The 25564-nt window shown below is 35.5% G+C and overlaps 3 protein-coding genes across 4 annotated transcripts; all 3 read right to left on the bottom strand.

Moving 5' to 3' along the window:
• Positions 1-97: 97 nt before the first annotated feature.
• Positions 98-2932, bottom strand: cox5aa (cytochrome c oxidase subunit 5Aa). The gene is made up of 5 exons (XM_039658124.2): positions 2765-2932; positions 1685-1801; positions 628-749; positions 361-489; positions 98-255 (listed from the first exon to the last, which is right to left on the bottom strand). The coding sequence occupies exons 1-4, from the start codon at positions 2835-2837 to the stop codon at positions 376-378; spliced, it is 426 nt and encodes a 141-aa protein (XP_039514058.1). The 5' UTR covers positions 2838-2932; the 3' UTR covers positions 98-255; positions 361-375.
• Positions 2933-4093: 1161 nt separating this feature from the next.
• rpp25a (ribonuclease P/MRP subunit p25, a) lies at positions 4094-7353 on the bottom strand. The gene is made up of 2 exons (XM_039657775.2): positions 6384-7353; positions 4094-5274 (listed from the first exon to the last, which is right to left on the bottom strand). Exon 2 carries the CDS (start codon positions 4959-4961, stop codon positions 4329-4331), a length of 633 nt encoding a protein of 210 aa, XP_039513709.2. The 5' UTR covers positions 4962-5274; positions 6384-7353; the 3' UTR covers positions 4094-4328.
• A 3169-nt stretch (positions 7354-10522) lies between these two features.
• Positions 10523-21115, bottom strand: parp6b (poly (ADP-ribose) polymerase family, member 6b). 2 transcript variants are annotated; one of them, XM_039658128.2, is made up of 23 exons: positions 20844-21114; positions 20293-20459; positions 19961-20038; positions 18599-18693; positions 18114-18174; positions 17639-17729; positions 17495-17561; positions 17246-17395; positions 16764-16902; positions 15439-15570; positions 15178-15273; positions 14997-15089; positions 14251-14376; positions 14091-14156; positions 13888-13955; positions 13768-13816; positions 13576-13688; positions 13411-13483; positions 13257-13326; positions 11997-12076; positions 11688-11751; positions 11502-11586; positions 10523-11246 (listed from the first exon to the last, which is right to left on the bottom strand). In XM_039658128.2, the coding sequence occupies exons 2-23, from the start codon at positions 20335-20337 to the stop codon at positions 11150-11152; spliced, it is 1938 nt and encodes a 645-aa protein (XP_039514062.2). In that variant the 5' UTR covers positions 20338-20459; positions 20844-21114; the 3' UTR covers positions 10523-11149. The 2 variants fall into 2 exon arrangements, 1 of the variants encoding a protein (XP_039514062.2); XR_005620354.2 differs by lacking the exon at positions 10523-11246 and having other exon boundaries at positions 11533-11586; positions 11924-12076; positions 20844-21115.
• Positions 21116-25564: the final 4449 nt, after the last annotated feature.

The raw sequence follows: 25564 nt of genomic DNA, 5'->3' as shown, positions 1-25564 counted from the left end.
GTGAAATACAATTTTCATTTTTGGGCGAACTGTCCCTTTATGTTAACAGCTAATACAGCAAGTCTGAAGCATCAGATAAAAACACAACAAGATTGAGTAAAGATAAATCTCCCTTTATTAGGTCCATCAATATTTTACAAGCAAAAGAACATAATAAAGGCCAATTAAATATAACACAAACACCATGACACCAGGCAATGACTTCAAGTACAGTGGTCTACTCGGTCTGGACAAGAGCAGCAGTCCTCTGGGAGACTGTAGGTGAAAAGGAAAGATACAATGGACATGTTCAATCATATCAATTAGGAAACACCTTTCACTTTCTTTGAGGAACAATACATCCTGCAAGCTAATACTCACCACAATCGCAGACATCTATGCTTTGTCAAGGCCAAGTTCCTCTGGTGTAGGGATACCAAGCTCACTGAGGGTAGGCATCAGCTCTTGGATAACATAGGGGTAGATCTCTTTGTGTGGGCCAGATTTGTCCTGTGTAAAACAAAAAGTAATGAATACGAGTACAATTTTACTTAAATTTGTACATTTTACATTTTCAGAAAAAACATGTTAAACAGCTTCAAGAGATGTTTAAGTTCATTTTGCAGTTGTTCAGAGAGATTGAATGACCTTGACAGCCTCGAGAATGCGGATGGCACTGGCTAAATCGTCAAGCCTCCGACAGGCTCTCAGGGCGGCCTCCAGGATCTTTGGCTCAGGTACCAAGTCATAACCTATCAAAGTGTTCATTCCTGAAGCAAAAAAGAAAGAAAAGAGGACAGACATTTACTCCACAGACACCAGATGAGTGTCATTCTGTTGACACTGTCTTCTTTACAACTTACACTTCCTTGTTCAAAAGATTTTATAGGTTAAAGATAATGAATGTTTTATAGCTATGGATCAAACTAAACCACCTTTACAGGTTAGTAAACAGAAAAACAAAATACAGCCTGTAACAATATAGATTCATTTCTTGTGTTTCATTATGGAAACCTACTTGTCCAGCCTAATGGTGTATTATAGTTACAAGGTGATACAGCATTTATTCAAAATAGACATCTTTTTAAACAATATAAATCTTCACTAACACTTTTTATCAATTTAACACATCCTTGCTGAATTAAAGTATTATATTCATTTCTTAAAAAAAAGACTGACCCCAAATCGTGGAATGGTAGTGCATTAGTTACAAAATACTTTTATTTTAAAGTAACGCTATTCTTTTTATTCATCAAATAATCCAGAAAAAAAGTATCACAGGTTATAAAAAAATATTAAGCAGCACAACTGTTTCCAACATTGATAATACAGCATACTAGAATGATTTCTGAAGGATCATGCGACACTGAAGTCTGGAGTGATGATGCTGAAAATTCAGCTTTGCATCACTGGAATAAATTATGTTTTTTTTTCACAAATTTTCTGTGTTTTTCATTAAATAAATGCAGGCTTGATGAGCATAAGAGATTTTTAAAAACCAGTAATGTTTCCAAACCTTTAATTAGTACTGTGTGAATGTATGTGAATATGGCAATCATAAAGAGTAGCATTCAAATAAAAGAGGATTTTAGATTAAGGTCGTAAGGCCATTAAAACATTTATGAGAGTAATCCTTGCTTTACAAGCTTAGTAGTCGAATGCACAGCTGCTGATACAATGAGGTCAAAGCACCTCAGTCACCCACCTTTCCTCAGCTCCCAAGCATCGATGTCTGGCTTGTTGAAGTAAGTGACCCAGCGGGCATCAAACTCTTCATCTGTCTCCTGTTTGCCATGGGAATAAGAACGAGCAGCTACGGAAGCTGTGAAAGTAAAATACCAGATCAGATCAAAAGAGACTTGATACACTAAATAAGTAAGTTAGAGAATGACAAACATTGCCATTGTGTAAGTGTAAAAGGACCACAATTCCCATAATAATGCACTAATAATTTAGTCTATGTATTAATGATTGTGAACAACTCTTAGTGCAGTGAGATTTTGCATACTGACCTTGTTCCAACTGGAACTGATCCAGTTCTAGTTTGACCTACGTTACCTTGTCCAATGGATAAGTATAACTTGAGCTAACTGTTTGCTAAAAGTGGTGGTGGTCAGGCAATAAATGCAACTGATATACTAACTAGATGTATGACGTGGTGTATATTCTGATGATACTATACTTGCATCTATGATCTGATGTGTGGGTTCGCATAGAGGTCAGTGTATTGTAGCAAATGGAAAGTGCGGTTTGCCCTGACGCAAGGTGAATTTAAGCGTAACGCATCTTCATTTTAAGATGCAAGTATTGCACGTAACGTTAGCCATTGACTATAAGATTAAACTGCTACAAAGCATACACAAAAAGTATAAACCACACAGTATGTTTAAAATGCAGAGTTCATTTAGAACTTCAAGTATTTGGCAATTACACTTCCCGTTTCAACAAAGCTCAGAAAGCTTTCAGTTTGAGTGGCGTTTCCTCCGCGCGCTGGGCCGAAGCCTCACTCTAGTCGGTCATTACAAGGACACTGTGAGAAAACATCTACCGGACTTAATAAATTACAGGAAAAACACGATTATGAAATGTCAATGCTTTAATAAAAGCGATAAACGAGCGAGTGATAATAACCTCTAAAAGTTATAACCTTTCAAGCAAAGCACCGGTGCGGCTTCGGTTAGCTCGTATGCTAAGCTACATTCAAGGTGTTTCAGTTAATTCTGCCTCTAACTGTAGTTTTTTCAATTAAAGATTTCATATGTAATACGGCAAAATCTCTATTTACCTGTATATTGTGGCCGTGCCCTTGTTAAACTCCGAGCACCGGACACAGAGACTCGAAGGGCGGCTCTGAACATTATGCGGATCACCGGGCTCAAGCGCTGCTCGAACTTGAAGAACGATACTCGGGCTCGCGCTGCTGCTGCTACTTCAGAGAGCCGACTTGCTAGTGCTAAACACGCGACTGTCGCGTCACTGCGCATGCGCACTTCTTTGGCAATAAAGCAGCGTATGGACTCTGTTCATGGTGGTGAGAGAGTTTGCTAAAGAGGATTATAAAAAAGCATGAAGGACAAAATATACATTTCTATAGTGTGTACAATCACCACGTCTCTCTATGAGCTGTATCCAGTATGAACACAGTAATAAACTCACGTCTTGTGCAGTATAAAAAGCAATGTTTGATTCAATATGTTTATATTAATTACAATTTTTCATTAGGCCTACACATTTATAATTTAAATCTGATAGGCCTAGCCTATTATATGCCGTCATTAGTAAACTATTGTATGGCATTACCGGTATTATCAAAGAATTTATTTTGATCAACATAGTTAAGTTTCATTACATTTACAGATTGTACAGTTGTACCGTGATTATAATGTTATAGTCCAACTGAAAAGTTAGTGTTTGTTGGAAATAAAATACGTATTTTATTAAAGTAAAGGTAAAACATTCATATTACATAGCTTCTAATCCCTAAATGTGAATTTCATACAAATAGTGGTTCTCATCAGCAGGGGGCAGTATTACATTCCTTCTGAAGGATTTGGTAATTTCCTTCTGTCTAAGTCTAATTTCCTAAGTCATTAATGTGGGTTATCATGACCCTCACTTTAAAATGATACTTAATGCGTTATTCACAATAATTAAGAACTTGTATGGTAGTTCTGGGAAGTAGGCCTATATAGCCTAGTGATTAGCTAATACTAATAGGCTAGAGAACTGAGCACTATTACTTACTTACTTAATCATAAATCAGAGTTTCTTAAATTGCGTTCTCCCAAAGCGCCATATAGGACGCCTTTGCAAAAGCGTAAATATCCAACGCACATGGCACCCTTTAACGTGAAATGAGACGCAGATATATTTGGGCAGATGGCGTCCCCTAGTGGTCTAACCCTTACCCCACACCATACCTAAACTTAACCATTAACCGAAGCGTCTCATTAGACGTTAAAGGGTGCCATGTGCTATGGATATTTACGCTTTTGCAAAAGCGTCCTATATGGCGCTTTGGGATGAGAACGCGTTGTTATTAATTAATAACGGAACAGTTTTCCAAAGTGTTACCAAATGAATACAAATATGAATAGCATCGCGCAGGCAAGATGAAAGTGAATAAGTAAGAGAACTAGCCGACAATAAATTATTTGGTTTTATATTTTGGATGTAATTTAATACTAACAAAATGACTTCATGCATTTTATCATTCAATTACACATTTATATTTATTGCATCCTGATATATGGCCAAATTGTATGACAGTTATAAGCATATAGCAAGTTACACACAAAATATACTTTTATACGCATTTTTTTAACTGGTTCCAAAGCTGCAATTTTGTCCTATTCAAGAGCAGCTCTTTTAAGACTGGGAAGATCATGAGAACAAGGACTCGGAGGTCTTTTGGCTGACTTTCCATTCCCATGCGGCCCATCTGCCCATTTGCCCTCCCTCGAGAGAGTCTCGACTGGAGGCTGATATCCCGGCTCCTGCTGGTCCAGCGGTTCTTTGGACAGAAGAATACAAATGGAAGGAAGCGTTCTGTGTATGGTCATCTGAACCGGGCCGCTCTCCTGGCTCTCCCACACCTCAGTCACTGTCCTGTACTGGAGCTTCGACACCTGGTGCAAGCCCTGCACTTTCCGTTTCATAATCTCCGCACAGGTGATGGTTTTGGTCATGGCCCGCCCCGTCCCACTGAACAGAACCTGTGACGTTGGAGCCGCGTGCCCGTCGCCTTGAAACCGAGACATGGCGAAACCCAAAAGGTTCCTGATCTTGCTTCCTTCCTTCACACGCATTTCCAGCACACCGGACGCCAGTCCTGGGATTGGACATGGGATTGGTTCCCCAGTGGAACAGACCTTCCTGAATCCTTCTTGCTTTGGTTTGTTAGGAGTTGTGGGATTCAGTTTAGAGGGTTGGATAGATGTGGATTGTGTGTTATCATGAAGCTCTCTGCCCGGCATAAACATATTTATAGGTTGTTTATAGGTTCTTGAGAGGGCAATATTTGGTACCACTTGATAATATTTCCCAGAACTGAGTTCTACTATTGTATTCCAACATAAAAGAAGTTGCACAAATGTGAGGGAAACCAAATTATATTAAATGCTAATGTTCTGTTATTCCCAAAGCTCTGAACTCAATGACAAGGCAGTTGACACGAAGAAAAGAAAAAAATCTGTTCTGTAAATCGAGCAAATTCATCAAAGCTGAAAGTGCTGAGTATCAGCAATTTCTCAGTCAGTACCTTTGAAGCATATTTCAGTCTCCGTTAGAGGGAAGCTGTAACCAAACAAGGGGAAAACATGATGAATTCAGAGGCAAAACCACATTTTAAATTGAACTAGCTCATTTTTTATCCAAACTTTTAAATATTGCATTCGAGTTTTCAGCTTGTAGTTTATGGATGAGACCATGTCCAGTATAAACAAATGTATTAAGCATGATAATAGTTTTAAATAAAATAAAATTGCAATTAATAATTAAAACATAAATAATAAACACATTAATATGAGACAGTTAATATGAGAACAGTTTTAAAAAGTGATTTTCCACAATTATTTGCAACAGGATCTTTTTGTTATCAGAGACAATAGAAACAACTGCATCAAAACCACTCCTGGAGTGTTTTCCCCTTTTCATTTCTAAAGTTTAAGTTTGCTAATAAAGTATCTACTTTGAGTTCCTTTTGTCTTTTACATCCTGCACAATGCCTGACACCAATACATTTTATAATGACCCAAGAATCAAACATACTGTAGTTCAACCCTTATGCACGTTATCACGTCCGTCAAAAACTTAAGACTGGCTGTTGGAATATTGGAACTAAAAAAATTGACATAAACACACTTATGGGCATCAATCACTTCACTGAATACTTGCTGGCTAATAAATTAATATTAATTTATTAGCCATTTATTAATTCTATAGAAAAACCTCACCGGGTTTGTGAACATTGTACAGTGATCTTGAAACGAGTCCCTATAGTCTTCCAATTTGACTCTCATATGCTGATATAATATAAAATTGACAGGTGATTTTTATAAAATGCAATGTTGTTACAAAAAATAAGGCAAAGTTTGATCAAATGTTGTTTAATTTTCCAATAAAACATGATTTGTAACATTAAATGTCCCCTTAGCAGATTTTGACTCATATAAGAAATACAAATAAAGGCAATTGCAATTGTATATAATTACACAATGGAAATACAATGTGAATATAATAAAAATTAAATTGAATAAATAAAATAATATTATAATCTAAAAGTCAAGGGTCAATGCAATTACACACAAATACAATAATTTAATAAAATAAAAATCTAAGTACTTTATGGAACAAGAACAAATTAACATTGAATAGATTTTAAAGAAACGAAGTGATGCATTTACCTTCTTTGCTCTAAAACTCTCACAAACGTTCCAGGTGAAGTTCTGCATCTGTCACCGCGCTTTACCCTTGACGCCTGGTCATAATCTGAGACCTTTCACATATCTACTTCTAAGTGGTGACTGCCACACTCCAGAATGCACTGAAGACCCAATCTGAGAGGTTGTGAGGGACACAGAGAGGGAGGAGGAAAAGAGCGAAAGACCTCTTAAAGAAACAGTAACTGTGTCTGGCAAGTGCTCCGTGCAGAATTGAAAATTTCATCCTGGCAAATGCTTACCCAAGTTCCCCGTTTGAAATCCTCAGTGTTAATTAAGTCCTGTCAATCAGCGGCTGATTAACATGCGTGTCTGATTAAGACTGAGAGTTTAAAAACACATCCTCATGCATGACGGCACAATCCAGCCAGTAAACAATTATCTATATAAGCACAGTTGACTTATGCCAGGAATCTGCTTTTAAAAGTGGCTTTGGGCAAACTACTTAAGTCATGAAATTATTTTTATAGGCCTATATATAAAAAACGAATGCTAAATTGATACAGCAACAACGAACCGCCATGTACCGAGTGAAGATTTACGGTGAACCAAAGGTGGCCGTTTCATCAGTTCTATTTCTGCATCTATTCCCACTGTGGCTGCTGAACGCTCTCAAAGTGTTCGAGCCCTGAGGCTGTGATTTCAATCAGAGAAGAGGGCCACACGGTTCTGCTTGACAAAATACACAGTCTGTATCCTGAAGGGGAGCATCCAACATTCAAGAGACTGGGTCGACAGAAGGCAAGGCAAGCTTTCTGTTTAACGAGACCAAGCGTGGAAAGAGTGAAAAGCACAATTATACACTGTAAAATGTACAGTAAAATATGCAGTTAGATTAATGGAGGGTCTTAAAGTTTATCATAAGTTGCTTTTCCTGTAACTACGGTCAGATGCAGTAAAAATGAATGTAAAATACAACATTAAACAATCCTTTGTACATAACCGAAAACAAAATAAGAAATATAACTAAAGAATTCGATGCAAATGTGATTGTTCATGCAGTGATGTTTCTCCATAATTATAAAAATATAATTTAAAACATATTGTGGTATAATATACTGTATTTTTAAAATATAATATATATTTTCATATGAAATATTATAATTTTTTTTCTTGAAAGAAACTTTTAACAATATTACACAGGAAAAATACTTGCCAGGTTTTTTCATTCATAATTAAATATTTATGAACTTAAACTGTGTCATGTACACAATAATAGCAATAATAATCAGAGAAAAAACCCTTTCAAAAATCAATACAAATGTGATGGTTGATGCAGGGATATTTTTCTACAAAATTATAAGGCAATTCATAAATATTTTTTTTAATTACTTTAAAAGTATATATATATATATATATATATTTATATATACTATGTATATATATATTTTAAAATATAACACAATTTCATATAGAAATTATAATGTTTACACTGTTTTTATCAATATTCTATAGCAAAATTACAAAGAAATTTTATTTTTAATAACTTAATATGTATTGAATTATAAAAAACATGTTACTAAATAATATATACTTTATCATGTACAGTTAAATATGTTTTAAAAGATGATAAATTTGGTCATTTTTAAAGCACAAATTATGAATTACTTATTATTATTATTTATAATATGTATATATATATTGTATATAATGCATTTTATTTCATTTGTGTGTATTTTACAAAACTATATTTATATGTTTATCTTGCATATTTGGTTAGGGGCCAAAAATCTTTGCTGTAACATTTTTACATTGTTTCCCACCAAAACGAATGCTATTTTACAGTGTAAACATTCTCTCGTATTAATCTGAAGAGTGGACACATTTCAGTGAGTGCCTTTAAAGATGCTATAGGACCAGTTACAGATATACTGGTGGTAAAACTGGGCCTTTCAAGTGCACTGCCAACCAGACGGCCTTATTTTAGTAAGCTCCCAGAACAGATAAAAGCGAACATGTTGACAATTACTGTTTCAATTACTTTATCAATCTCTATAGACGACACACACTCACAGCCGTTATCTGCCCGACAACAGAAACCAAGCCGCAGGGCCTCTCTGGCGGATTTCTTTGGAAGTCTTACTAATTTAATTAAAGGGAAATTAAGTCTCAAAGAGGAGCACTGCAGATTGCAACACCCATAGGGAAATGAAGTTTGTTTAATGGTGTGAGGCGACTGAGTGGGGCTTCAGTGAGAACTTTGGTTAGAGAGGCAATCTCTCTTACAAAGGGATGAGAGGAATATAAAAGATTTGCTTTTTACTTCACGTTTACTTCACGTACGCTGGTGTGGAAGGCGAAATTGGGCGCCAGTCAAGAGCGTTTCAAACTGTAAAACAAACTGTAACAGCAAGTTCCTCTAGCGAGAAATATGCAAGCTTGAAAACTGCCCGGGTAATTTTCTCGCTGATGAAAAATTGGAAAAGGGCTCCTTCATGCCTCACTTCCATTCTGGAACAGTTCTCCCTTACGGCACAGGCCAAGTGCTTTTTGAACACTTTTTGCTGAGGGTGTCGGAACTACTCGAGCTGGAGGTGTTCAGCCGTGATCTGCACTTGTACAACATTTGCGAGGGTCAAAGCATTCAAATGTGTCCCGAGAAAGATAATAACCACACTCAGTGAAAGGTAAAGTGTAAAAGAAAGGGCAGAAGGACTAACAGAATAAAAAGTGGATAAATAAAACTGACATCGGGATGTCTCAGTAGTGATGTCTGCACTGTGGGGAAAAAAAATAGTTGTTTCAACTTAAAAAATTAAGTGTTCGTGCTGCCTTAAAAATTGTAAGTTTAGTCAACTCAAATATCCCAAGTTGTCCAAGTACACATTTCAATGACTAAACTTAAAATTTTAAGGCAGCACAAACACTTACTTTTAAGTGGAAACAACATTTATTTTACAGTGTAAAAGAAGTGCTAAACATCAATCCATTTTGCACATGGTCCTGTCGACTAAAAGAAAACTAGAGTAAATGATAAAGAAAAACCATGTGCAAAACCATCACACAAAGCAATTTTCGGACGTAAAAACATAATTTAGCCTACAAAGAAGAGGAAATTTAGTCAAAGTGGATAATTAGGACAAATTAAAGCAGGAGAAAAAAAAACACGATGTTCCACTGCCTTTTGCAAATTTGTTATTCTAAAATACGAAGAGAGAACAATTGTTTTTTTATATGACATCTTCAAAACAGAGAGATTGTGTTGGACCTACAGTTACATAATATATAAAATGAGTGTTTTTAAGCCTGGCCTATAACATTTTTGTTAATGTTACCTATTTACCAACGTAAATACTTTGTTAATATAATAACAATAATCAGTTTTTGATATATATTGATCAGTTAACGTACCATTGTTAATGTAAATTAATTAATTAATTAAATATATAATTATTATAAGTAAATCTCTCTCACACGTACACACACACACACACACACACACACACACACACACACACACACAAACATAATATTCTAATAAAATGATGTAGGCTAATTAAAAAGTAATATGATAAAAGGGAGGATATAAGGGGTCTCGGGGCAGATGCGGGGCTCATATGGATGTAGTGCACTGTTATGAATTATTATGTGTTTCTGCTTCAGAGGAGAACAGACCCGCTGGCTAAACCGAGAAGTCAAAATGTCCTTTGGGACTTTGGCACGATGCAACACACTATTAATTTTCTTTTGGGGTCGTGACTCGTGACAGATAACAGTAGGCTATGACAAGAGCTAGCCTATTTATTTCTACCATTATGGGGACTTTCCATCGATGTTATATTTATAGACTGTACACCAACAGTTAGCAGAAACGTTTCGGCAGATTTACTCATTATTAGCTCTTAAAGGGATAGTACATTCATAATTGAAACCATAATGATTTACTCACCATCATGTTGTTTTAAACCGTGAGTTTCTTTGTTCTACTGAACACACAACATATATTTTGAAGAATGTTAGTAGGCTATGTTGTCGTTATGCTCTAAATTTATTGAAAATGAACTGACAAACAAAAATGGGCCGTTTGAAAGCATGACCCTTAGATAAGTTTTGTGTCGTCTTAAATTTGACATCTACAAAAATCATACCTTTTTTCGTCTGTAATGTGTCATTACGTGTAGTTTATTGTCAGTCTTCTTCGCTCGAAGCTCTTTGAAGAGTGAATGAAAACACGATGCCTTTATAATAGTGCACAGCACCAAACTTGTTAACATTTCATGTAAGACGTTTAAGATCCATATAACAAGTGGCATCACAACATTCTCATGAAAATAAACTGACGGATATGCTGCATTTCACTAATAAGCACATTAAACAGGACCCATAATCTCTACTGGTAGATTTAAATAGACGTAAACACTTTAAAATGGCAGGTTTATAGAAGCCTTTCCTTTTTCATTTCCAAGTTATTTTTTATGATTCTTTTTAGGCAATAGAGACCCCCAGTGGGCAAAATGGGAATTAAACATTTTTTTTCAACAGCTCTAAATTCAACGCTCATGATGTAGAAAAAATGTAAAGCGAACATGACATAAATAGACACTAAATTAAAAATCAAGAAAATGTTTTATCAAAAAATTTACAAAAGGGGTTTCCGTTCTTTCCATGTAAAGACAAACTTGACTGGAGCGTTACCAAAAACACCTAGTTTGAGGTAATTCTTTCCCATATTCAGTTGATATGTTTCCTTGTAGAGTTTCTCAAAGCGTCACAGTGGTGAAACGGGTCAGTCAGGTCGATTGTCCTCCAATCACCCGCAATATCTCCTTCTGTATCCGGACGTCCTGCGTGTTTATGTTAGCATCTCCTACCTGACCGTCCTCGTACCTGAGGAATGACAGACCAAGAAGATGCTAAAGCATAGACCCAGCAAACAAAAGATTGATCAAATGTTGTTTAATTTTCCAATAAAAGATGATTTGTAACATTAAATGACCCCTTTAGCAGATTTTGACTCATATAAAAAATAAAAATAAATACTAATAAAGGCAATTGTATATACAATGGAAATACAATGTGAATATAATTCAAATTAAATTGAATAAATAAAATAATAATAAAGTTAGCTGGGAAGATACTCACACAAAAAAGAACCGTGTGCAGACGTGATCAGAAATCGGGCAAACCCAAATATTTCCATGTTTCTGTAGATCTTTGGATGTTATTACTGTTGGAAAAAAAAATAATAAGGCACTTACTATTAGTAAAAAATCTCTACAATGATTTGAATGACATAATTTGTAGTTCCAGGTATTATTAACATCATACCCTCACACAGAGCAACGCAGTTCAGATTCCGACTCTGAAGAAACCTTGAATGTACGGGTCGAGACTGCAAAAGAAAAATGACATATTTAACACAAATACATACAATACAAGAAAGTAAGAAGTGTCTTTCCTTTAGCTGACAAACTAGCGATGTGAGTGCAATCCCCAAAAGTGAACAAATAACACTTATATGACTCTGCTTATATTGTTTCCAATCAGGTTCAAGTTCAACTCACCTAGTACGATTAACTACAGAATGCACCTGTAATACATCCGAATCAGTCCAATCTCCACAGATAGAGTTAATACCTGTAAGACAGTGTTGACCCGGTTGTAGTGCTGTACTAATTCCTCTTTAGTAGGCATATGGTGCTGTCCTTTTCCCATTCCTGCACACAAATGCATCACCATTAATTAACACCTCGGTAAAACATTCAAAATTAGTTCAAATACTTCAGAAAAGTTTCCTTAAAAACATAATCTGGCAGTTGTATTGATGGCACTTGGATATAAGTCATAGTACAAAATGATTATCATATTCGAATATTATTTATAAGGGGGTTTGTTTCAAAGTTTTTGATGGCAAGCACCCTCAAAACGTTTGATACCTTTGCGAGGGGCCTCCTCCTTAGAATATAAAGGCAGCTGTATGTTTTAGTACATGAAGATACATTTATGTGAGAAAACCATTTATTAACCATTTAAAAAACATGTTGTTTTCTAAGTGACTTTAATCCCGATGAGTATAAATGATTTATAATAACTTTTTACAAATAAAAAAATAACTTATGGTTACACTTTATTGTGATTAATCTCATAATCTGAGCGGATTCTAAAAAAAATATAAATAATTTACATTTATTGTGATTAATAATCACACAATCTGACCAGTTCCTATAGAAAATACTAATAATTTATATTTATTGCGATTAATCTCATAATGTCTGACCAGTTTTTAATTTTTATATATATATATATTATAAATATATAAACAATATAAAAATATATATATGTATTTTAATTCAACTCAATCTGATATGTTTTTAGAAAAGAAAAAATATAGATATATTGTGAATAAACACAATCTTGTGAAAAAAATATTTTTTAGTATAAATAATTTATATTTATGGTAATTAATCTGACCAATAATATCAGACCAGTTTTTAGAAAATGATAAGTCGAAAATGTAAAATTACTGCATTAAACATTTAATTAATATCTTACACAATTTCAATATGTTTTTATTTCTCTCAAGTTGTCTGTGGACCCACTTGCAGCCATGGTGCATGTCTAGAAAATCATCACTCTAAACAATGCTGGGTTGTTTTAACCCAGAATTGGGTAAAATATGGACAAACTCAAATGTTAGGTTAAAAATTTAATTTAAAATTTTAACACAACTTCAACTTTCACTTTAAACTGTACATTTTTTATTACATTTTTTAACCCAAATTTGGGTTGAAATAACTCAGCATTTCATGGTCCCTGTCCCAAATTGTCTCTCAAAATGTCCAAAACGATTTACTTTTCAATGCATATTTTAAAAAAAATTGCACCAAAGACTCCTACCTGAGTATCCAAATGAGATGCTGGAGATGGGGCTGAGGTAGATGCCCTTCCCATAGGCCGCCCCATGCAGCTTGTGTCAAAGAGAACAGGAAGAAATATTGGCCAAGGCCCAATATGCTAAGTAGGAAATATATGGTAGGATAACCGTGGTTACCTGCAGTTTCGTGTAGGAGGCATTTACAAGTCCATTTCGTAGAATGGAGTGCCAGTTTTCAATATGAGAACCACTGAAGATAGAGAACCAGGGATTAGTCACAAAAGTGAAGATTTTCATTATGCTCCAGGCTGGTTTATGTTAGTGATTATGATATGGTCTCACTGAAAAGCGAACGTGCTGCCGTGGAGTTTTCGGGCGGTGCGAAAGCGGGCCTCTTTGGCAGGAGGACTGCTGAGGAGCAGGAACTGATGGGAGGTGTGCATGAACTTCAGTTGCTGGAAGCACAAAGACGGAGGAGTGAGACCGAGGAAATAAAGCTTTAGTCACAGAGAAAATGTGATCAAACGCCCTTACCCTGCTGGAGGGGAGCTTGACAAAGTGAGACCTGTTGCTGGATATAATCCTGAGAAGAAAAAGAAGATTAAGGGTCATCACGATGACAGGAAATAAGGAGAGAACAACAGCTTCACTCACCACTGTAGCAGAGGATGTGCAAGCGGGTCCATTTTGTCCATCTGTTTCTTTATTTCAACATAAGGGCCCTGTAAAATATAAATTTAGGTGTCACTCATTTCCTTATCAAGGACTATGGATGGTCTAAAAATGTGAACGTTGATGTAGCTATTGGGAGTCACAGTCATATCTCAAATAGTGTTGGCATTTTACAAATGACTCACTTGTGTTATTTCTCGGATTGACGTGATGCTGTCTAATGCTCTCTGCAGCCGCTCGTAACTTCTTTTCTATAAGCGAAGAAAGTCACACAGTCATTCTAAACAGGAAATTCCAGAATTCTAAAACTGAAATTAGAAACGTTTTGTTTGGTAAAGAAGCTACCTTCGGATTGAAGGCCAGAGACTTGGGGTCATGAGGGTCAACGACAGAGGGGTAAGGGTCAAAGATAATGCTTTTACGGGCAGATTCAAGTGCAGCACGACACATTGCCACCAGCAGGTCCACTACCTGTATAAAACAGTCATTTTTTTGGTGTTTTTAAAAAGTATTTTAAGCTCAACGAGGCTGCATTTATTTGATCAAAAAATACACTAACAGTAATATTGTGAAATATTATTAGAATTTAAAATATATACACAAAAATGTAATTTATTACTGTGATCATTACTCCAGTCTGATCCTTCAGAAATCATTCTAATATGGGGATTTTGTACTCAGTTATTAATAATTGTTATGTTGAAAACAGTGCTGCTTAATATTTTTGTGGAAACCGTGATAATTGATACGTGATAGAAAATTCAAAAGAACAACTTTTATTTTAAATAGAAATATTTTGTAACATTATAAATGTTTTTACTGTCACCTCCTTGCTGAATAAAATTATGAATTTCTTATTTTAAAAATGATGCTGAAAATCCAGACACCAAAAGAATGAATAACATTTTAAAATCTATTCAAATAGAAAATAGCTATTTTAAACTGCAATAATGTTAGTATCACTGTTCCTGTATTTTGATCAAATAAATGCAGCCTTGGTGATTTGATATAAAACCATCTTATATAACAACAATAGAAGTCTATGGTATCATGGTATGGCTTGATTTAGCTAAGTGAAGTGTGTGTGATACCTCAGCTCCAGTGGCTACATCTTCCGCAGCTCCTGACATGACGCCCAGAGTGTTGAAGGAGAACACGCACAGTTCTCTCGTACAAACAGCAGGCTGAACGACACAATGAGAAAATAGATTGTGTTTCTTAATACACACGTACTGGTGTATTTTAATGGAGATTTCCAAGTATGTGTTGTACCTTGAGCATGGAGCCGTTCTGAAAGACATGCTGTTCATCACAGACCACGCAATAATCGTTCAGAGTTGGGATCCTTTGTTCTGAGTACTTCATAACCTAGAGGACAAAAAAGGATAATTAGGTAAATTTAAGGTTAAATAGTTGTAGGAATAAAACAGCATGAAAGAATGCAAGAAATAAGACCAATTGCGATTCATTATGCAAATTTTAGATGTGTTTTGTATTTAAACGTAGAATGCATTGAATAACGTTGAGGTTTACCTGGACGAGGAAGCCGTACTCCAGGGTCGGGATGCTCTTGCAGTGCATGAGCGCTTGTGAGGAGAAGAAGAGTTGAATGAGCTGCCTGGTGGTGATGTGTACTGTGGATCTTGAGCCTGGGACGGCCACAGTCTGTTATAAAAGCACTGCGTCAATCATTTGATTTGACATAAATAGTTTAATAGATTAATATACACTCACCTAAAGGATAATTAGGGACACCTGTTCAATTTCTCATTAATGCAATCAGGCCGATTGATTCAAGCTAATTGAAAAGCAAGTTTGACTGAAATAACCACTCGTTACAACCGAGGTATGCAGCAAAGCATTTGTGAAGCCGCAACACACACAACCTTGAGGCGGATGGGCTACAACAGCAGAAGTACCACTCATCTCCACTACAAATAGGAAAAAAGGCAACAATTTGCAAGAGCTCACCAAAATTGGACAGTTGACGACTGGAAAAATGTTGCCTAGTCTGATGAGGCTCGATTTCTGTTGAGACATTCAGATGGTAGAGTCAGAATTTGGGGTAAACAGATTGAGAACATGGATCCATCATGCCTTGTTACCACTGTGCAGGCTGGTGGTGGTGGTGTAATGGTGTGGGGGTGTTTTATTGGCACACTTTAGGCCCCTTAGTGTCAATTGGGCATCGTTTAAACACCACGGCCTACCTGAGCATTGTTTCTGACCTTGTCCATCCCTTTATGGCCACCATGTACCCATCCTCTGATGGCTACTTCCAGCAGGATAATGCACCATGTCTCAAAACTTGAATCATTTCAAATTGGTTTCTTGAACATGACAATGAGTTCCCTGTGCTAAAATGGCCCCCACAGTCACCAGATCTCAACCCAATAGAGCATCTTTGGGATGTGGTGGAACGGGAGTTTCGTGCCCTGGATGTGCATCCCACAAATCTCCATCAACTGCAAGATGCTATCCTATCAATATGGACCAACATTTCTAAAGAATGCTTTCAGCACCTTGTTGAATCAATGCCACGTAGAATTAAGGCAGTTCTGAAGGCGAAAGGGGGTCAAACACAGTATTAGTCTGCTATTCCTAATAATCCTTCAGGTGAGTGTATACAAACAGACAGTGTGCTTGTGTGTGTATATATATATATAATATATAAAAAATGCTGTTCTTATTAACTTTCTATTGATCAAAGAATCATGAAATAAATGCATCACAGTTTCCACAAAAAAAAGCGTTAATATTAATATTAACATTAAGAAATGTTTCTTGATTTCTGAAGGACGTGACAGTGATGAAATGTGATATCATGATATCAATGTGATGATGACATGTTAACGCACTTGTCCAATTGGGTTGGAGGTGTGCAGATCTCCTTTGGTGCAGGACATGGAGCGGCTCATCAAGCGAGTCACTCTCAACTCTTGTCCTGCTGGCCTTGCTTTCACCCCAGGGCCCTGAATTAGAGGAACACTGGAGCACCTGTAGCCGTTAACATGTAACACTGTTATTATAACTATTAGGATAATTGGCACATATTTTTCACTCTCTAGATCAGTGGTTCTCGACCTTTTTTACTCCAAAGTCCTTCTTCTCCAAATCAATACTGCAAGCAGTCTATAAATATGCAAATCAGCCCCGCCTCCACTCACTCACACCAGCTCAGTTGATTACACAGTGACGTGATTGGTTACAAGGTAGCTTGTGAATTCTTTTTTTTTTTTAAATATATATTATTTTGAGGTTCCCCTTGGGTGATCACTGAGGCTAGTGGGCCGTGGCCCCCTGGTGAAGAACCACTGCTCTAGATTGGATCTTATCTTACTTGGTTATTGGTGAGAAGATGCTGAGTCCAGCTCTGAACTTCTTGATGGTTCCTCCAGCCTTAAACCAGCTGTGTCTCTTCCTTTGTTGTGCGTTCAGGAAATCGTTGCTGAGATGTTTCCATTGATTAGATACAAAAGTGCAGAGGATTCTGGGAAAAGACATCAATATTTGTTGGCGTAATCATTACCGAGGCATATGAAGCATGTCAGTTTGGACAAAATAGAATAGAAATAGAAACACAGCTCACCTTTTAAGCTGCACCCCAAGACAGAAACCATCTTTACAAGTTGGCTGGAACACCTCCACAGTGGGTTCTTAAAGAGGTGGAGATGGTGTCAACGGATTTAAGTGGAGTCACTTCCTGTCTTTCGTAACTAAAATAGTTACTCACCTGGTCCATCCAGATACTGGGAGAGGGAGAAATGAAGGCGTAAAATGATTGGCTCTGTTCTACTGACCTTCCATGCTGACGCCACCTCCTCCTGTAGAATGCAAACATTATTTTAGTAGCATTATAGGTTATATATATATATATATATATATATGATTAGTTTATTTCATTTTTATTTTGAGTTAAAAATATATTTTTTTGTACATCAAGCTAAGCTCAATGAAAATGTTGCATTGGGAACTAGCTGTAAGGAAATAGGTTTTTATATTTTTATTTTAGTTAATGTTTATTTTCTTTCATGTAATAAAAGTAATTTTTTTGGTTTTAGTTTTAGCTCAAGTTAACTATAATAACCCTGAGTAGGGGATGTGAACTTTTTCCTACTTGATGGGGCATTTCTGCCCTTTTTCAAATGGCTCATTTGGAATATGTTAAATATAGAAATGATATTAAAGTAAGTTCCAAAAACTCTTACATCCAGGAAGCTGACATTAATGTGAAGGTCAATGTCCACATCGTCAATGGTCTCATAATCCCTGAAATAAAGAGAGCAGGTAAAAACTCCAGTTACATTGATGGTGAACAATTTTGTGGACAGAGGCTTCCCAACCAAGCACTGTTAAAAAAAAAAAACTGGATACAATTAGATATAACAACTTAAAATTTGTTGAGACAACTTAAATATCCAACTTAACTAAGGTTAACTCAACTTAATTATTTTAAGTCAAGCATTTTAAAGTTGAAAAAACGCATTATTTCTTATTCTAATATTGAATTTTTATTTGTGATAAACAATCATAGCAATCAGTTTTTCCAGTGTAATAATATAATAAAATAATCATGAACAATAACCTCAAACACAGTAGAAATGACATGATCCTCATATACAGCGTAGCTGATTTCCTTTTATTCCCATGTTAGCATTTGTTGAAGAATTGTTGAAGCTGGGTCAAAATGTACCTGACAAAAACGGCACTTTCAGAATAGATGTCCTTCACTGCACCAACATCGATGTCCAGCTGCGGGTGTCGACTCAGGTCAGTGGCATAATGACCCTGCATAGAAACTTGCGTAAGAGTCATCGACAATGTACAAGGATACATTTCATGTCTATTGAGGATAATAAATGTAAGCAATAAAAATAAAAAGTTTTATTTAATGACAATAACCCTTCCTGTACAGAACGAAAAACTTCCTGCAACTAAAAAATGGTGCATGTGACAGGCATCTTATGGTGTTTTTTTAAAAACATTATTGTAAGGGATCTCTCGTTTTATTCCAATAATGTATCTAAAATAACATGTCAAGTCAAGGAGTATACTAATTAACTAACTATCAACTATGTTGGGTACATTGTTATAGTTTGCAATATATTTATGTTATATATATTTATTTCAGTTCAAATATATGTTCAAATGACATTAACCTGACCAAGAAAATAGCATGTGGTTGGCCTGCAATTGAAATTATGAGTCAAAATGGTGAAATTGTCAACTAAGCTACATATAAACTAGTAGAGCCAATTCTTAGATAACATATACTGTCCTGGCTCTATGTGATTGTGATTATGTCCACTGATGATAATGAATTGTTTGCCATAGATCGTTTTTTATTATAATTTAACCTGCTTCTATGTGTCAGAGGAGACACATAGTGTTTGCATGAGTTAGCAATGTGTCCAGTCAACTATGTTTTTTAATTTTTAATTTTTTTTAAATTTTTTTACAAATAAATATAACTAGAATGCTGCTTCTCGTGCCCTTTCATGGTGTATTTTATATCCACACAGGTTGGAGTTTTGCATAAAATTACAGAAATCAACTTTAAGGCATATTTATGGTCAAAAAAAGTTCCTGTCCTTAGTGAACGAAACCATTCTTTCATTATAATATCAAAATCATGTTTAATGATTTAGCGTGCAGTTATGTTACATTGATGCTGAACTAAAACCAATCATTTTACTCATTTACTCATTTCTAGGAGCTCAACCAAGTGAAAATAATGTCCCGAACGATATAAAGAGAGGACTGATACTCTTCATTTTGCTAATGAATCTGAACCAAGTTCAGGTAATCTGAAAAACTGGAGCCATCTGCTGCTCCTCACACTAGGGAGCTGCCTTTAAACCTACACTTATCCCATGAAAACCCCACAATGCACTTTGGTAACCCCACTCTACATTCAGCCATTGACGTATGTAGATGAGCAAATGTAACAAATTATAGATAAAATCCATGTATAAATGAACAAAACTAGCTTTGTTTACTAATGTAGCTAGTTAGCTTAGCTTGTTTCTAATAGATTGTTTGGTAATATGCTAACCTGGGCACCGTAGATGAAATCCTCACCATCGCTGTCACCATCCGAGTCCTCGTCGCTCCAGAATTGCTCACCGATGCTCTGAAAAAGATATCAGGGGTCAATCACATTCACAGCTAATTTCCCCTGTGAAGCACTAACTCATTACCCATCCCCCATTCATTAGACACTGAATAGCCCTTGTCAGTCAGTCAGTAATCTACTCAACGAGGTGAGTGTGTCAGTAGGGCAGCCTTCATCTTAGATGATCCGCTTGGTCTGGTTATACTGTCCGTCAAGGCATGTTATTTGCGAACAGTGCGTTAGATAATAGTAAGCATGTTTGTTTTCCCTACCATGCTGTTCATAGATGCTGCTCTACTGAGTTTCCTCTGCCACATTCATCCATTCCAGCGAAGTGTAGTTTGGCTAGGTTGGGAATTGTTTGGGAAGTTGAACAAAGCCGACTGAAAGGCTGTGCTCATTTATTGGGGTCCATTAGCAAAGTCATCTCCATGGCAGTCTGTGACATTCATTAAACATATATTTAGTTCATTTGTGTCACCACATATTGACTTTGTTACAAAACACTTAAAATGTGATTGCATGTATGTATTTTATATGTAGGATTACATTCATTGATTTATTTTTAATATGTTTTTTTTTTATTTCAAATACAGTATTTTTAATGAAAAATAACGTGGACACTGTATAAGTCCATTGTTTATGTTCTTTTCAGACGTCATTTGTCTTTGTTAATTATCCTGTACACCTGTTGGATGTTCTGATGTTTTCTTTAAACAATAAATGAATGAACATAACATGAGCACAAGAATCCATCAAATATTAAACTAGCTATATTACGTTTGCAGTAGTTCTGCACTGTAAAAGAAAATTCCAGTCTTACCTCTTGAAGACAAGGCAGATGCTTTAAACAAGGTTTGTACGGCATAAGCTTAACAAAACATCCCAAAATGCTCTACACAAGGAAGCGTGTGTGTTTATAAAGTGCGTTGGCTGACACAAAGAGTGTTAATTAGAAATGAGTACCCCTATTGTCTAACGTCACTGTCTCTCATCTGGCTTGCTTTTCTCGCTGTCTCTGCTGTCTGCTTTCTCCCTGACAACACCCGACAGCTCGGGCATGCTCAGTGTGTGCCGTCCGGGTCATGAGACCGGCAGCTGACAGCCAGTGTGTGTAGTAGCAGGAGGGAGGGGGAGAGCTGAAAAGACATGCCTGGTAGATCATGGAACAGAAGATCAAATGCAACCCCCCTGCGTGTCATGACCTGATATTTTCATCTCTTAATGCATGCTGTGTTATACACACGACACGCGTGTGAGTGTGTGTCATTCATTAAACAAAGGGCTGATCTGTTGCTTTATGCTGTTCTATTCTATTGTGCTGAGTTGTTTTCTATTCTATGTTGTTCTATTCTATTCTTTTGTATTATTCTATTAAGTTTCTATTCTATGCTATTCTTTATGGCGAGTTAAATTCCAATTTGTTCCATTTTTTTCTGGTGATCTATTCTATTGTGTTTTATTGTATTTCATTCGATTATTTTTCTTAAAAATTCGTTTCTGTTTTGTTATTTTGCAGTGAGTTCTATTGTATTGTATTAAGTTTAATTATATCCTATCCTATTTTATTCAGTTTTTTTTGGCGTGTTAAGATCTATTCTATGCTATTCTTTATGGCGAGTTAAATTCCAATTTGTTCCAATTTTTTTTTTCTGGTGTTCTATTCTATTGTGTTTTATTGTATTTCAATCGATTATTTTTCTTATAATTTTGTTTCTATTTTGCGGTGTGTTGAGTTCTATTGTATCGTATTAAGTCTAATTATATCCTATCCTATTCTATTCAGTTTTTATGGCGTGTTAAGTTCTATTCTATGCTATTCTTTATGGTGAGTTAAATTCCAAATTTTTTTTCTGGTGTTCTATTCTATTGTACTTTATTGTATTTCATTGTATTATTTTTCTTATAAATTCGTTTCTGTTTTGTTCTTTTGTGGTGTGTTGTGTTCTATTGTATCGTGTTAAGTTTAATTATATTCTAGTGTTATATTCAATTTTTTTCTAGTGTTCTATTCTATTGTGTTTTATTTTATTTCATTTGATTATTTTTCTTATAAATTTGTTTCTGTTTTGTTATTTAGCTATGTGTTGAGTTCTATTGTATTGTATAAAGTTTAATTATATCCTATCCTATTCTATTGAGTTTTATTCTAATCTGTCCTCGTGTGTTGAGTTCTACTGTGTTGACTTGTGTCCTATTCTATGTGCTCTTCTAGTCTTTTTTGTTCTATTTAATTTTTTTCTGTTCTGTTCTTGAGTTGAATTCTTTGTAATTATGTGTTCTTTTTCTAGTTAGTTATTTTTATGGTGTGGTAAATTCTGTTCTATAAAGTTTTATTATATTAAATTCATTTATGGTGTGTTAAGTTGTATGCTATTGTTATCTATTCTGTTGTGTTGTTTTATTATATTCTGTTATTTTGTAGGTAAATTCAATTCTGTGTTCTGCTCTTTTTGTGGGTTCTACTCTATTGTTTTTTATTATATTGTGTTCTTTTATTGTGTGATAAGTTCTATTGTGTTGAGTTTTATTCATAGACAGTAAAAAATATTCTACGCTTTTATTTCTTATATTCTATGGTTTTATTCTATGCTTTTATTTCACAAACATAATGAGAGACAAGTGCAAATCATAAGTAACCATAGAAACAAACAAGGGTATAATCAGTAATAAGGAATACAAAATTATACAAAGCGGAGTAAAAAATAAACAGCATATCAAAGAAAGGGTCAATAACGTAAAAGTTATATTTTATTTTATTAAATTCTATTCTACTGTGTTCAATTCTATTTTGTTGTGTTTTGTTTGTGGTTTAATTGTATTGTATTCTATTCTTTATGGCATATCACTGGGCATTGGTATTACACTAAAAATTAATTGGCTATAAAACTATAGCACATTAGCCTGGCAATAGCACATGGACAAGCGATACATTTTACAGCAATAATGTTTGAAAGATTCTGAATTTTAAAAAAAACTGTAAAACATTTACTGTAGATGAATTGACCTGGAGGGCCTCAGCCCTCAACAAATCATACCTTCCTGTTCCAGGTATGTTAAGCTGCTCAACAAAGTCATTTTTATAATTTATCACTTTAACAAGAACTTTGAGTGGATAAAAATAGGTTACATTGTGACAGTACCTCATCATTTAGTCATTACGGCGAGTGGGGAACAACACAGGAGATCTGAAAGAGATGGATGGCGGTGGAGACATCCGAGAGAGATGGAGAGAGGCCCATTTAACTGTACAGAGCAAGCACTGCAAAAGAGATCATGACACAAATACTTAGCCTGTCAACAGCCGAACCCATCCAATTTGTATCATGTTCACGTTACACTAGGGGCGTTTTCTGTTGACATACTCTGGAGCTACAGATGGAATCACAATCATTGCTTTGCAAAAAAAAAAATTGACAGTTTATGTTATATATTTTATATAAGTAACATGGTTTGTGTGTTTTACCTATGATCTCAGACACAACATCCTGGCAACATCTGTAATTATCCTCGTCTCAGACACCTGGTAATGTTGGTCCTAAAGCAGATACTGCAGAAATAACATTAACAATATTGCATAGTCGCTGTGGACACTACAGATGCACCAAAAAGAATTTGGATACTTTTAAAGGGATATTTCACTTTGAAATAATTTTACCTCAAGGGCATCCAAGATGTAGGTGTCTTTGTTTCCACAGTAGTTTCAGTTTTGATCTTTTTAGGTCAAACCGTTTGTGTCTATCAGTCATATAATGGACGTTTATGGGGTCCACCTCAAAGAGCATGCACAGAGAAGTCCAAATTAAACATGATTTCATGACTCGTAAATGTAAGAACACATTGATGGCCTAAGACACGAAACGAGCCGTTTAACAGTATTTATATAGTTTTTACCTCTTGTAACCACAGCCATGTCCAAGTGATCTGAGGGTGCTTTGTGGCTGTGGTTACAAAAGGTAAAAACTATATAAATACTGTTCGTTTTCTCACACAAACTGCTTGTTTCGTGTCTTAGGCCATCAATGTGTAGCCTGGTTCAACCAGACTCTAGTACATTTCATTTGTACATAGAGTAGTACTGAAGTAAAATGAAATTGAGCGGAAGTGCGTAGGAGGGCGCAGCCAGGCTAATCAATGTGTACTTACATTTACAAATCATTGAATCATGTTTTATTTTGCGATTTATTTAGGCTACTTCATCTGTCGACATGATGGCGGTGCTTTAAACATATCCACATTGCTATGAACAGATGCTTTCTCACCCTGTCATTTTTGTTGCGTTTAGTTACACAGTCTAAAAACGTTGCGCTCAGCAGCGTATGGATGTACTGTATATACTATACCTCACATGCACCAGAGACAGCTGACCTCTGAACCTGATGGTTCTAAAATGATGGATGATCTAAAATGAGGACAACAAACCTTATTTCCCAACGTCTGGAGATGCAAAATAATAAAGCTGTGTAGAAACAGAGTATAGAGAAAATAACTACAGGACAAACTGTTCCACAAGAGCAATGCTGACTCCTGTGTATTGTGTGAGTCAGGAGACACTTACAGACAGTAGTTGTCCATGGAGTTAGCCTGATGGTTTTATATTGTCCACTAGAGGGCTGTATGTTCAGACTCATCCACTTTTTTGATCTCTAATAAAAGAAAATGAAAAAGAAAAGAAAAATCAGATTACTAATTTTACCACATGTTCACAAAGAAAGCAAATCTTTCTGACAATTAATGTATATTTTAAAATTTTAGAAAATATTTATTTTGCATATTGGCCCATTAATATCCCTCACTTCCCAATGATTTTGACACAGTTATGTTAATAATAATCACTTACAATAATAATTTTTTGATTTAATTGAATTTAAAGGTACACTATGTAATTTTCGCTTAAAAATGTTTCATGGTGTAAGCTGAAACATATTTGATATTTACAATTTAAAAAATATACATCAATAAGTAATGTTCATGTTCTTACCAGTCTGTAGTGCCTGTTAAATACATATGAAACTGCAACCCATGTGCATACCCATGTAAAGAAATATCTAGGTGTCCATTACTTACTGCCAATGGTAAAGGGTTTCCTTGAGACATGTTCTCCCTATGACAGTGAACTTGGACTGTGCATGATTGCTAAAATGTTTGGTTGCCTTGAAGCAGTCATTTTGGCTTTAAAGTTGATTTGTTTGTTGTATTCCACTTCTGATGTTAGTTGATGTCATGCAAAACAAATATTCACATTTAGAATTTAGTACACTACAATATCTCTCACATGCATCCGTCTATGCTTGCATAGGAGCACTCCTTCTTTAGGAGTGAATAAAAAGATAGACAACAGGATTTTGCATGAAACCAAAACAAAAAAAATTTCTTGCAACATTTGGTAGTTAAAGTTGGCAAGAAATAAAACACAATAGTGTTTGATGTATAGAGTGAGTGAAACGTATTTTCGAACAATAAAAAATGTAGTGCCAGACTTTATTGTGCCCATTGGGAATCGTTCGAATGGTTGTGGTTTGCTATTGGTCGATCTCATGTGAG

This window comes from Pimephales promelas, chromosome 25, assembly GCF_988280905.1.
Source record: "Pimephales promelas chromosome 25, fPimPro1.hap1.1, whole genome shotgun sequence".
NCBI classification, from domain to species: Eukaryota; Metazoa; Chordata; class Actinopteri; order Cypriniformes; family Leuciscidae; genus Pimephales; species Pimephales promelas.
This window is presented reverse-complemented; position numbering and strand designations above follow the sequence as displayed.

Coding starts and splice junctions, on each gene's coding strand:
- rpp25a (XM_039657775.2), bottom strand. CDS start 4,961: ATGTTTATGCCGGGCAGAGAGCTTCATGATAACACACAATCCACATCT.
- cox5aa (XM_039658124.2), bottom strand. CDS start 2,837: ATGTTCAGAGCCGCCCTTCGAGTCTCTGTGTCCGGTGCTCGGAGTTTA. Junction 1,802..2,764: donor GGCACGGCCACAATATACAG/GTAAATAGAGAT, acceptor TTACTTTCACAG/CTTCCGTAGCTGCTCGTTCT. Junction 490..627: donor GCATTCTCGAGGCTGTCAAG/GTCATTCAATCT, acceptor TGTTTTACACAG/GACAAATCTGGCCCACACAA.
- parp6b (XM_039658128.2), bottom strand. CDS start 20,337: ATGTGGCAGAGGAAACTCAGTAGAGCAGCATCTATGAACAGCATG. Junction 15,090..15,177: donor AGAACGGCTCCATGCTCAAG/GTACAACACATA, acceptor TGTGTCGTTCAG/CCTGCTGTTTGTACGAGAGA. Junction 12,077..13,256: donor CATCTCATTTGGATACTCAG/GTAGGAGTCTTT, acceptor ATTTGTGTGCAG/GAATGGGAAAAGGACAGCAC.